At 45.5% G+C, this 12584-nt stretch overlaps 1 protein-coding gene across 1 annotated transcript in view; it reads right to left on the reverse strand.

Annotated features, from left to right (window-relative positions):
- Nucleotides 1-5312: 5312 nt before the first annotated feature.
- The window catches only part of KIF6 (kinesin family member 6), a 287414-nt gene continuing 280142 nt past the window's right edge, over nucleotides 5313-12584 (reverse strand). The window contains exon 22 of the mRNA XM_068232714.1: nucleotides 5313-7376. Within this exon, the coding sequence (XP_068088815.1) occupies nucleotides 7360-7376 (17 nt within the window). The 3' untranslated portion in view covers nucleotides 5313-7359. The remainder of the gene's footprint in view (nucleotides 7377-12584) is intronic.

A 12584-nucleotide genomic window follows, 5' to 3' on the forward strand; every position in this document is an offset into this window, starting at 1 on the left:
ATTAGCGAGAGGATCCATTTTAACCACCCTGGCGTTCTGATTAAATCGCCAGGGTGGCTGCGGGAGGGTTTTTTTTAAATAAAAAAAAAACTATTTCATGCAGCCAACTGAAAGTTGGCTGCATGAAAGCCCACTAGAGGGCGCTCCGGAGGCGATCTTCCGATCGCCTCCGGCGCCCAGAATAAACAAGGAAGGCCGCAATGAGCGGCCTTCCTTGTTTTGCTTATATCGTCGCCATAGCGACGAGCGGAGTGACGTCATCGACGTCAGCCGACGTCCTGACGTCAGCCGCCTCCGATCCAGCCCTTAGCGCTGGCCGGAACTTTTTGTTCCGGCTACGCTGGGCTCAGGCGGCTGGGGGGACCCTCTTTCGCCGCTGCTCGCGGCGAATCGCCGCAGAGCGGCGGCGATCAGGCAGCACACGCGGCTGGCAAAGTGCCGGCTGCGTGTGCTGCTTTTTATTTCATTAAAATCGGCCCAGCAGGGCCTGAGCGGCAGCCGCTGGCGGTGTTGGACGAGCTGAGCTCGTCCAGACCGCTCAGCTGGTTAAGCTCTTAACACCAACCTACAAAGCTCTCCACAATCTCTCTCCTCTATACATTTCCTAATTCGGTTCCAGAAACCAACCCAACCGTAATCTCAGATCTGCACATGAGCTTCTTTGTCCTCCTCTAGAATCCCCTCCTCTCATTCACATATACGTGCCTCCCCTTTCCTCTGGAATGCTCTTCCACACCACAGCACATCTGTCACTCTCCAACCTTTGAAATCTTTAACTGCTCCCTCAAACTCACTTTTTCGGACAAGCATAAGCTCTAACTTAGGCCTTCCCCCCCTTCTACCTCCTTAGTTGAACTCCTTACTAGATAACACACATTGCCTGTATGTATACTGCATACTTTCCCACCTCTTGTTTCCCCCCATTCTTTTAGATTGTAAGCTCTCTAAAACAACTTTCCAGCACTTTGCAATTAAAAAAGTACTAAAAAGTAGTTGAAAAAGTACTATCAAATAGTGACGAGCAAGAATATTGCATTGTAATTTGCAATTACGTTGAAAAATCATAATGTGAGATTTCAGGAAAAAAAAAAATCTTAATTTATGTAATTTGTAACCATAATCAGGAACCGTAATTTTGCATTTGCACATAATTTTGCGCAATTTTAGCTGTTAATAGCACGGCCCCCCTATACATGCTATAGTCACCAAAATTGCTGCGTATATAAAGGGGAATAGTGAGATCAAGTCAAAACACCTTGTAGTTTTTGGAAACACTGCTTTTTTAAATTAAAAGAAAAAATGTTTCTTAACCACCTCAGGCCCACAGGCTTACCCCCCCCCCCCCAAAGACCAGGCCATTTTTGGTCAAATGGGCCACTGCAGCTTAAAGGCCAAGCTGCAGGGCCGCACAACACAGCACACAAAGTGACCCTCCCCCCCTTTTCTCCCCACCAACAGAGCTTCCTGTTGGTGGGGTCTGATCCCCCGACAGTCTATTTATTTTTTCAATAAATTTCTCTATTTTTTTTTCCCCTAAACCTGACCTCCCTCCCCCCCACTGTCCAATCACTGTGATCGGCTGTCATAGGCTTCAGCCTATGACAGCGGATCACCCCCGACACTCTGGAGGTGACAGCCGTGTCATATGGCTGTCCCCAGTACAGTGCTGCTGTAGATCGCAACGCTGTACACCCCAATTAGACGGCATCTAAAAGTTTCGTCGACTAAAAGTCTCCGAGCAGCGATCGCCTTCCAAGCAGGAGATGCGCTAGCCCCATAGAAGGACGTTCACGCCAATCGGCGTGGAGCGGTCCAGGGGCTGCCGCACTGTCGGCAAGTAGTTAAACTCGGCAAAACGTCATTTTTGGTGGCGATGGCATGTATGAGGGCTTTGCTATTCACCGCAAAAGTTGGCACGACACTACACGTAAGTACGTGAAATTTAATCACTTAAGCCCAACTGGATGAACATTCTCGTCCAGTTGGGCTGCGCGCACTCCTGCGGGCCGCGTGCGCTCCCGCTTCCGGCCATTAGACCAGCGATCAATGAAAGGGATTATAGATCCCTTTCATTGATCGAAGCTCCCCGCAGAAAAGCTGACAGTGTCTCATCAGTTGCTGCGGTTTTTCTGAGTTCAAAAAGTTCCCCGTCTTCATTCTTCCTCCTGGGAGCGAGATCGATTGTTCCCAGTACTTTTTGCCTGTGGCCATCTTGTGGCCAAATAGTAAAACTACACCCACATCCACTTTTTATTAAATAAATACATTTTTTAACATTTAAAATTAGCTGTTTACCTCCCACTTAAAAAAATACCCAAATAAAATTTTGAATAAAAAAATAAAATAAAAAATTACAATAATAAGAAAACAAAAACATAAATAGTTACCTAAGGGTCTGAACTTTTTAAATATGCATGTCAAAGGAGTATATTAATATAATTTTTTAAATTATGGGATTGTAAATAGTGATGGACGCAAATTAAAAAAAAATGCACCATTATTTCCAACTAAAATATCGGCGCCATACATTGTGATAGGGGCATAATTTAAATGGTGTAATAAGCGGGACAAATGGGCAAATAAAATACATGGGTTTTAATTATGGTAGCATGTTTTAATTTCAAACTATAATGGCCAAAAGCTGAGAAATAATTATTTTTTTTCCATTTCTTTCTTAATATTCCTGTTAAAATGGATTTAGAATAAATTAATTCTCAGCAAAATGTATCACCCAAAGAAAGCCTAATTGGTGGTGGAAAAAACAAGATATAGACCAATTCATTGTGATAATTAGTGATAAAGTTATTGGCAAATGAATGGGAGGTGAAAGTTGCTCAGATGCAAAAAATAAACAACCCTTCGGGCTTAAGTGGTTAAAATGGATTGCACAAAATCAATTGAATTTCCTAATTGTAATTATGTGTGGCTGTAATTGCAAATTTTACACATAATTGTGCATAATCGTAATTAGATATCGTAATTAGCAGATTACGATCGTTACTACTATCAAAATTATGTTCAGTATTTTCTTGTTTTCAGGTGACTTAAAGAGCATTTTATTGGCAAGTTTAAAAATATCACCTAGGCTAGGAGAAAACTCGGGAGAAAAATTGAATTGCATATGGGCCATAGTGGTTACAATTTAGTGAGAACGTTCATGAGAGACTTTTCTGTTTCTTTTGAATTTGAAGTTTTGCAATAACAACAAACAACAAAATCGGGACAAAACTAGTGGAGGTAGCAGTCCAATCGATTCTCATTTAGGTTGCTGAAATCTGATGTACGTGGCACATTCCTGACCAGAAAGCGATTGGCTGCATCCTGAATGTGGCTGTCCTTGGATTGGCTGGACATGATGACAAATGTCTGGTCTCTACCCACGTGCTGCATGTCACCTGTGTGCTCAGCTGTTGGGAGCCACCATGTGACAGAGATAGCGGACGCATCTGATAACCGCTCTGAACAGTAGCGGCGATATTCCTAATCAATTAATGGCAGAGCGGCTCCGCCAGAGCTTTTAACACGACTCCAGATAAGCCGAACTAACCAGCCGTGGCGAGGAGCTATTTTGTGTCTTGGAAAATAATGTTCCTGATGAGGAGTAAATAAATGCCGTCAGTGAGATAAGACCTGACACACCAGGGATGGCTTACTGAGTTGTGGTGAGCGAGATGATGCTAATGTCTGCAGCCTGCATGATAATTTCATGCACATTCTACAATTCCATACAATATGAATTACATTCATTTGCATACAAGCCAAGCGGAAGTGAGGGCTGGTGCACACCAAGAGCGCTTCTGAGCGCTTTTAAAAACGCTAGTGCTTTGAAAAGCGCTTGGCTAATGTATTTGAATGGGATGGATAACACCAGCGCGATGTGATTTTTTCCCAAACACAAACGCAGGTCCTAAAGCATTTCTGCTGATTTCTGAGGCGATTCAGCCTTAATGTTAAGTATAGGATAGTGGAAAATCGCTCTAAACAATGTTAGAACAGAGAGATGTTCCAAGCATTTTTTTGTAAAGCTGTACACTTCCAGCACTACTGTACAAAAAAATCTCTACACCAAAACGCTCCAAAAATCGCCAGGCATAACTAGAAAATGCTAGGCACATGCCTGAGAGTGCTTTGAAAAATAGCTTCAAAAAACACAGCGTTTGAGATTACGCTAGCACTTTTAGGTGTGCACCAGCCCAGAGACAGAGCAGTGACTTCCTTACAAACAGATCCCAAGTGGTAAAGCTGGGCTCCACCTCCTCGCAACCAAAGACCAACAACACAGGGGCCCCACAAGGCTGCGTCTTGTCACCATACCTGTTCTCCCTTTACATGAACAATTGCATATCCTCGGCAAGCTCTATCAAGGTAATCAAATTTGCAGACGACACCACCATAGTCGGCCTGATCTCCAATAATGACGAGCAGGAATACCGCCATCAGGTGGACAGGATTTGCCACTGGTGCAGGGAGAACAAGCTGTTCTTCAACAATGCAAAAACCGTGGAGATTATCATCGACTTTAGGAAGCACGCCTCTACCCCACCCCCACTGCACATTGGAGGAATGGTGGTGGAGAAAGTGCCCTTTGTCCGCCTCCTGGGCACCACCATCTCCAACACCCTGAAGTGGAAGGAAAACACTGTCTCCACCCAGAGGAAAGCTCAGCAGAGGCTTTACTTCCTCCGCCAACTGAAGAAGTTCGGCATGTCACAGAAACTCCTGACGAGCTTCTATGCCGCAACCGTCGAATCCGTCCTCTGTTCTTCCATCACTGTCTGGTATGCTGGCTCCACAGAAGGCGACAGATGCAAACTACAGAGGGTCATCAGGTCAGCGGAAAGGATCATTGGGAACACACTCGCCGCCCTAGATTTCCTCTATAATGCCAGACTACGCTCCAGAGCACTGAAGATTGCCAAGGATCCCTCCCACCCTGGCCACCAGTTTTTCAATCAGCTCCCCCTGGGGCGGAAGTATCTGAGGTACCGGTCCATGTCCACAAAGACCACGAGACACAAAAACAGCTTCTTCCCCTCAGCTGTAATTTCGCTGAACTCTATAAACTCTACCCATGCTCTCCCCTTGTCGGCTGCCCCCTGCAAAATAACAAATGAAACTACCTCTTCCAGTTTATAGATTCACCTAGACAGCTGCTTGCTCACTAGTGATGGTCAGTGAGGTGCTCATAACTCCCTACCTCTCTCTCAGGAGAGAGGGAGGGAGCAGGCAGTAGGCGGATGCTGAGGAGGACATGAGACGCTAGATGTGCACCCGGCATTTTCTTATTTACTTTACAAAAATGGCAATACTTTTTTTTACAAAATGTTTTTATTCACAAATTATATAAAACAATGTTCTGTTAAATGCATATAAAACCCAACTGTATCTACACTGGGGATGATCAATGAGATGCAAATATTTCATGCAGGATTATATACATTTTTATATGAATAGAATATATGCAGCTTGAAAATGGACCAATCAAGTCCCACCCCTGGTATAAATTGATTGGTCCATGTTCAAGCTGCATATATTTGCATACATTCGGAAATATTTGCATCTCATTGATCATCCCTAATCTAACTCCATCACCCAACAATGTTACAAGCACTCCGATATGTCTCCTTCTCTCCCCCCCCCCAGCCGAGGAAGAGCAGTGGTGACATACTCTGTAAGGTCTGTTTTCCACAAACGTCCGAACTGCTCCTTTGTCAAGCACTTCAGCATCCCACCTGTCGCCTCTGCCTGCCGTTCGGTTGCAATTAAAATGCAGCTGAATGGCAGCATTTGTAACACCACTAGTGTCAAGCCCTGACACGTGGCGGCGTAAAACCGTTTCAAATCCCGTCTGAGTATGGTGGAGCCACCTGTCTGCCACCCGTGCCTAGCAGCAGCAAGGGACCGGTCGGTGGACAGGAGCAGCTGACACATGGTGAATTTACCACCTATCAGATGCGTGTGAAAAAGAGGCCTTATACCAGGGGTGTCAAACTCAAGTTCAGAGTGGGCTGGAATTGAACACTGGGACCAAGTCGCTGGCCAACCTCAATGTCTAGTGGTCCCCCTCCCTACCCTATACAATTCCCTGGTGTCTAGTGGTCCCCTCCCTTCCCTATACAATTCTCTGGTATCTAGTGGTCCCCTTCCTTCCCTATACAATTCCCTGGTGTCTAGTGGTCCCCTTCCTTACCTATACAATTCCCTGGTATATAGTGGCCCCTCCCTTCCCTATACAATTCTCTGGTGTCTAGTTGCCCCTCCCTTCCCTATACAGTTCGCTAGTGTCTAATGGACCTTCTCCCTTGCCTTGATCTAAGCTTAACCCCCAATATAGCCTCCCTGGTGGTGTAGAGTGGGCCAAACATAATGCAAAGTGGGGAAACCACTTGAGAGCCAAATTTGATGGCTCTGAGGGCCAGATTTGACATGTATGCCTTAAGCCTCCTCTACACAGTACAATTTTCAGTCAGATAGATGGATCTATTAGATCATTTCAAACCGGTCAGATCGGTTTGCAATACATTTGGGGTACTTATCAATGCAAAATCTATGGCAAAATTTATCAGAAACAATTTGGACGCATACACACTATGCAATTCCTTATCAGATCACCGGTTGATATGATGGAAAATGTTATCGTGTAGATGAGGCTTTATACAGATCACATGCTGCTGCTGATAACAATCCAGCCGCAGACTTATTGACTTATGAAATCATTGTATACAACCTCAGCAAGTGCAGCAATCATCAGCCCTGACTTATCCAGCCAGGCGGAAATTATCCAGCAGCAACGTCCAGACCTGGTGTCACCGAGATCCACACTCACCGAAATCTGTAATCTGATCGTATTGATCATCTGTATTGATTAGTGTGAATTATACACGTTATCTTCAGAAGTAATCTCATCAAGCAAGAAATGCATTCACCCTTATGCTCTATATACAACAAGGATGAATAACAGGGATGGTCGATGACCATTTCATTAGTCCATTTCCAAATTTGCATAGAATTAACATAAAAATGTCATCAACTCAGAATCAGCAGCCTCTCATTGACCCTCCCCCGTGATGAAACATTAGTGTTATTCTGTTTTCTCTGGTAATATCACATTGGCCAGGATACAACCGCTCCACAAATCATTTCATCGGTCACTTTCCGAGAAGATCTTCATCTTCAGAGACTCTGTGAATTGAAGCCCCCCATCTTCTTCTGCCCGACACTGGGGGGTGGGGGGTGGGTACTGTCAGCGTGAGGCCCATCTATTTGGTGTCTGATGGCGGCGGGAACGACAGGTGCTCTTAGGATTTGGCAAAGCAATGTAGGCGTAGGTGTGGATTATCTAGGCACAAGAGCTGACAATCATTGCTGGGCGGAGCCTGGGGAGGAAATAGAAACATTATATAAATGGCCGCAGCCGCCAGGGTCACCATTACTGATACTCTATTTAGCAAAATGAAAGGATATAGCACTTTTTTGTAAAATGCAAGTGGATTAAAAAACTGCAGTTAGTAAGTCATAATGTGCTGAGTCAATCACCTCTAGTTTTCATCCCTGATTTAAAAAGTTATAAATGATGTGTTTACTGATGTCTATACAATTAATCATGTTTTTATTGTAGTGACCACCCAAAAAAATCGGTGGATAGGGTTAGGTGGGTGGGGTTTGTATTTAAGGTTAGGCGCCAGCAGGGGAGGGGTCTTTAGTATTAGGTGATGGGGCGGGGTGTTTTAATGTTAAGCACCACCAGACGGCTCTTAGGCAGCGCAGGAAGAGGGGAAGGGTCCTTAGAGTTAGCAGTGACAGGGAGGGTCCTTGGAGTTAGACATTGCCAGGGGGGGGGGGAGGTTAAGGTTAGGCATGGGGGATATTAGGGTTAGGTATCACCAGGAGGGATCAGTCAGTGTTAGGCATTGAGAGGGAGGGCTAGTGTTAGGGTAAGGTCAGGTTATAGTAAGATATCAATAAATATTACCAATATTTTACTATTGGAAATAACTTAACAGAATATCGGTAATTTTACCGACATTCTACTAGCAGCTACTAAAGCTAAACACACCTCCATAGAGCCATAACAATCCATGCCAACTCCTAGGAGTTCTGGTTCACCATGAGCTTGCTGGGCAATCTGTAACTAAAGGCAGATAAGTCCTTTATCCCCCTAACAGCCAAAATCTTTCAGCAGGCAATGCTTTTGTATATAAAGTAATATAAACCTGTGCTCTTCTTAGCATTTCAGCAGCAAAGAGTTCAGTTACGTGCAGAGGTTGGGTTTTCATCTCAGGCTAAAACTGAGCATCGTTACAGGACATCGGTTAGCGATCCATCGTGTGCAATCACTAAACAACTAACACAAACGACCACCATTGTTCAGGGGCTCTTCCATAGATCAGAACATACTGGTGTATACATTTCACTGCTTATCTATTTCATCAGGGGCGCCTCTAGCCATTTTGTCACTCCAGGCGAGAAAATCTGTGGCGCCCCCACCCCATGGTGCCCTTCCATGAAAATAATCGTAATGCGGCAGTGTTTCACCAGGAAATAATCCTAATGTGGCAGCGTTTTTCATCAGAAAATTCACAATGCGTGCAGTGTTTCACCAGAAAATACACGTAATGTAAGGGTGCCGAAGTGAGCTTATGGGCTGCAGGCCAGTGAACTGATGTGGTGTCTATTAGATGCTGCAAGCCTGTTTACCACCTGGGGACACAACATCTGGCGGGGGGAGGTGTGACCACGGTCCCCCCTGCACAGCACTCATGACCGCCTGGTCGGCCTGGTACCCTCTACAATGGGTCAGAAGGAGTCACAGGGGGACTAAAGGAGGCACAAAGGGGCACAGAAGGAGGCACAAAGGGGCACAGAAGGAGGCACAAAGGGGCACAGAAGGAGGCACAAAGGGGCACAGAAGGAGGCACAGGGGGACAGAGGAAGGCGCAGGGGACAGAGGTGGCGCATGGAGACAGAAGGAGGCAAAAAGGGATACAGAAGGAGGCACAGGAGGACAGAAGGAGGCAGAGTGGGACTGAAGAAGGAACAGGAGGGCAGAGGTAGCACAAGTGCACAAATAAAGGCAAAGGAGACATAAGGAGGCACAGGGGGACAGAAGGAGGCACAAAGGGCACAGAAGGAGGCAGAGATGGCACAAAGGATGAAGAAGGATGCACAAGGCACAGAAATGTCAGCTGCCTGCAACTTACGCTAAGTAGATGCAGCAGAAGCAAGTAATAGAACACCCACATGGGTGTGGCTTAATTTTGGGTGGGGCTTAATTTTGGGGCGGGGCTTAATCCAGCAACATGGTGCCCCCCAGGACCAATGGCACTCCAGGCAATGGCCTGTACTGCCTATGCCTAAAGGCGCCCCTGTATTTCATTACTGTTATCTAATTCCTTTCACATTTTTCTGAAGGCACTCTGCTGAAATTCTGAGACTCAGCCATGAGGGGAGGGATTGTCTTTACAGTGCATCATTAACTTTATGGGCTCGATTCACAAAGCGGTGCTAACCCAGTTAGAGACTTTAGGCGTGATAACCATTGCACCACGCTGGTGAAAAGCCAGTTTAGGCGTGATAACTTTAGGCGTGATAAGTTTAGGCATGATAACTTTAGGCGTGATAAGTTTAGGCATGATAAGTTTAGGCATGATAAGTTTAGGCATGCTAAGTTTAGATTGCACGCAAAGTCCCGCACGCAAAGCAGCGCCATTAAACTCTATGCGAAGTGCATCAGACTTTGCTACCGCAAAACTTTTAATCAGCTGTGCACTGCGGTGCTAACCCAGTTGGTGCTTAAACTTATCATGCCTAAACTTATCACACCTAAACTTAACATGCCTAAACTTATCACCCCTAAACTTATCATGCCTAAACTGAGTTTAGGCATGATAAAGGGCTTTTCACCAGCGTGCTAACTGTTAGCACCGCTTTGTGAATCAGGCCCTATAGGCTTGATTCACAAAAGAGTTCTAACACTTAGCACACCCGTGCAAAGCTGCTTTGCACGTGATATCATGCGCGTAAAGCTTTACGTGCACAAACTAATGACTTTGCATAAAGTCAAGAGTTTGCGCGTGTAAAGTTTTGCGCGCATTACATCGCGTGCAAACCAGCTTAGCACGGGCGTGCTAAGCACACACTCTAATAGGTTAGCACGCGAAGCGCCGTAGTTTTCACGTGCAAAGCGGACTTAACTCGTGTAACGCCGTACGCATGATAAAAGTTAACACGCGAGCGCTAAAACTTTGCATGTGCAATATGTGCACAAAATGGCTTGCACGCACGTTTGCAGGTGCAAAGCTTTTAGGCATGATAACTCAGTTATCACTGTTTTGTGAATCAAGCCCCATGTGTGCAGAGAACTCAGTCAGAGACAAGCAGAGCTCTCTCTGACAGAGAGCAGAGGAAATGTATCTTATGTGCAACATAAACATTTGTAATACTGTAGTGTGTGAAACCTGATACCAGTTTTCAAATAATCTGCTTCAATATTACACTGTTCTTAGCATGTCAGACTGCAAGATTCTTACCTCTGCAATGAGACATTCCAAACATAGCTAAAATCTACACACAATGAATAAAAGCTTTTGCCTCTGATATTTAACATGAATAGTAGGAAAATGTTAACAAGGCTGTTTAGACATTATTTGTACGTTGTCATTTTAGAACACTTGGGCATTGATAGTATTCCTTTAATGGTGCTCATTCACAAAATGTGTTGTACTGTAATAATACACGTTGTATACAATTGTGCTAAGGCAGAGAGTGACAGCATTGGAAGCTTTACACCAGCATGTATGTAACGGTTTAGCGCTTGTTCTCATCAGTGTAAGATAGGGTAGCCCCAGTGTCTCTGGGATAGGCATCGGCAGATAGATATAACGCTGCATTGTTAATGGACTGCGTAGGTTCTGTTATGTCTAGCAGCAGGCAGCGCTGTGATAAATGCCTGCTCATAATGGGACGAGGTGATGAGCCAGCGGGACTCGCATCAGACTAATGGCCCAGAAAAGCACACATTATTAATGCGATATTAACAGTCACATGTCACCGCCTGCTGGAAGCTGTATGTCCCTCTGTTATCAGCCACTGCCGAACCACACATCCCAGCAAGCTGACCAGCCTGCCACTGCTTCTACAGCCACTCATACAATAAGATATATACACTATTTGGTCATACAGCAAAGCATTTAGCTCAAAGAGTGCCAATAGTTAAAAAAGTAAATTATTGTACAGCTTTATATCTGTGCTGCCAGGATCGGTGGGTAATGGAGTTAATAACTCACACCCACTCGCCCGTAAATCATTTGAATTCTGAAGCTCCCCCCATGTACCTGCTCCAGCGATGCATCGGGTCTCCTCTTCCTCTTGGCAGCCACTCCTCTATGCTGCCATCCTGCAGTCCCCAATCACATGACCTGCATCAAGGGCTGCAGGAGGGAAGTATAGAGCCTGCAGCTGCCGGGAGGGAGGCCGGAGACAGTGCTGGAGCAGGTAAATACCATATATACTCGAATACAAGTCCACCTCACGTACAAGTCGACTCCAATATTTCACTCTCTTGAGCTGGAATTTTTTTATTGACTCATGTATAAGTATACCCTGCAAGGTTAATGGCTGCACATGGGGGCCAGGAGGGGTTAATGACTGCACTGGATACAGTATTGCAGCCATTAACCCCTCATGTCACTTAAGTACAGCCTATAACTCCTCCAGACCCCCAAGTGCAGCAATAATTCACTCCCCTACCTGCAGTCTAGTATTCCCCCCTGCCCTTTCCTTGTTAATTGTTGTGGCCAGGACTTTCTGACCTGAGCTTTCTTGGCATTTCCTTTATCAAGAAAGTGTGACTTACCACTGGGTAAATTGCTGCAAACGGGAATGTCACTATTAGTACACATATTACTCAGTGTACTCAGTGTTGCTTGTGACTCATGTATAAGTCGACCCCTATACTTTTATTAAAGGACCTCTGTCGCGAAAATCTTAAAATACATGTTAACACATACAGATAAGAAGTATGGTTTTGTCGGAGTTAAAGGAATGGTCCAAGGAAAAAAAAAAAGATCCACTTACCCGGGGCTTCCTCCACCCCGTGGCAGCCGTCCTGTGCCCTCGCCGCAGCTCCCGATCTTCTCCGCTGCAGAACCTGACCTCGCCTGGTTGGGTTCTGGGTGGGCGTCTTCTGTGCTCCATGGCGTGGGTCACGTGGTCCAGCCAACGTCATCAGATCTGTACTGCGCAGTACCGTCCTGATGATGTTGGCCGGACCACGTGACCCGCGCCGTGAAGCACAGAAGACACCGACCCGTAAGCCGACCTGGCGAGGTCAGCTTCTGCAGCGGAGAAGACCGGGAGCTTCCGGAGCTGCGGCGAGGGCACAGGACGGCTGCCACGGGCTAGAGGAAGCCCTAGGTAAGTGAATGTTTTTTTTTTTCTCATTCCTTGAATGTTTCCTTTAAATGAGCCATAAATTACTTTTCTCCTATGTTGCTGTCACTTACAGTAAGTAGTAGAAATCTGACATTACTGACAGATTTTGGACTAGCCTATCTCCTCATGGGGGGTTCTCAGGGTTTTTTTTA

Source organism: Hyperolius riggenbachi, chromosome 4 (assembly GCF_040937935.1).
Source record: "Hyperolius riggenbachi isolate aHypRig1 chromosome 4, aHypRig1.pri, whole genome shotgun sequence".
NCBI classification, from domain to species: domain Eukaryota; kingdom Metazoa; phylum Chordata; class Amphibia; order Anura; family Hyperoliidae; genus Hyperolius; species Hyperolius riggenbachi.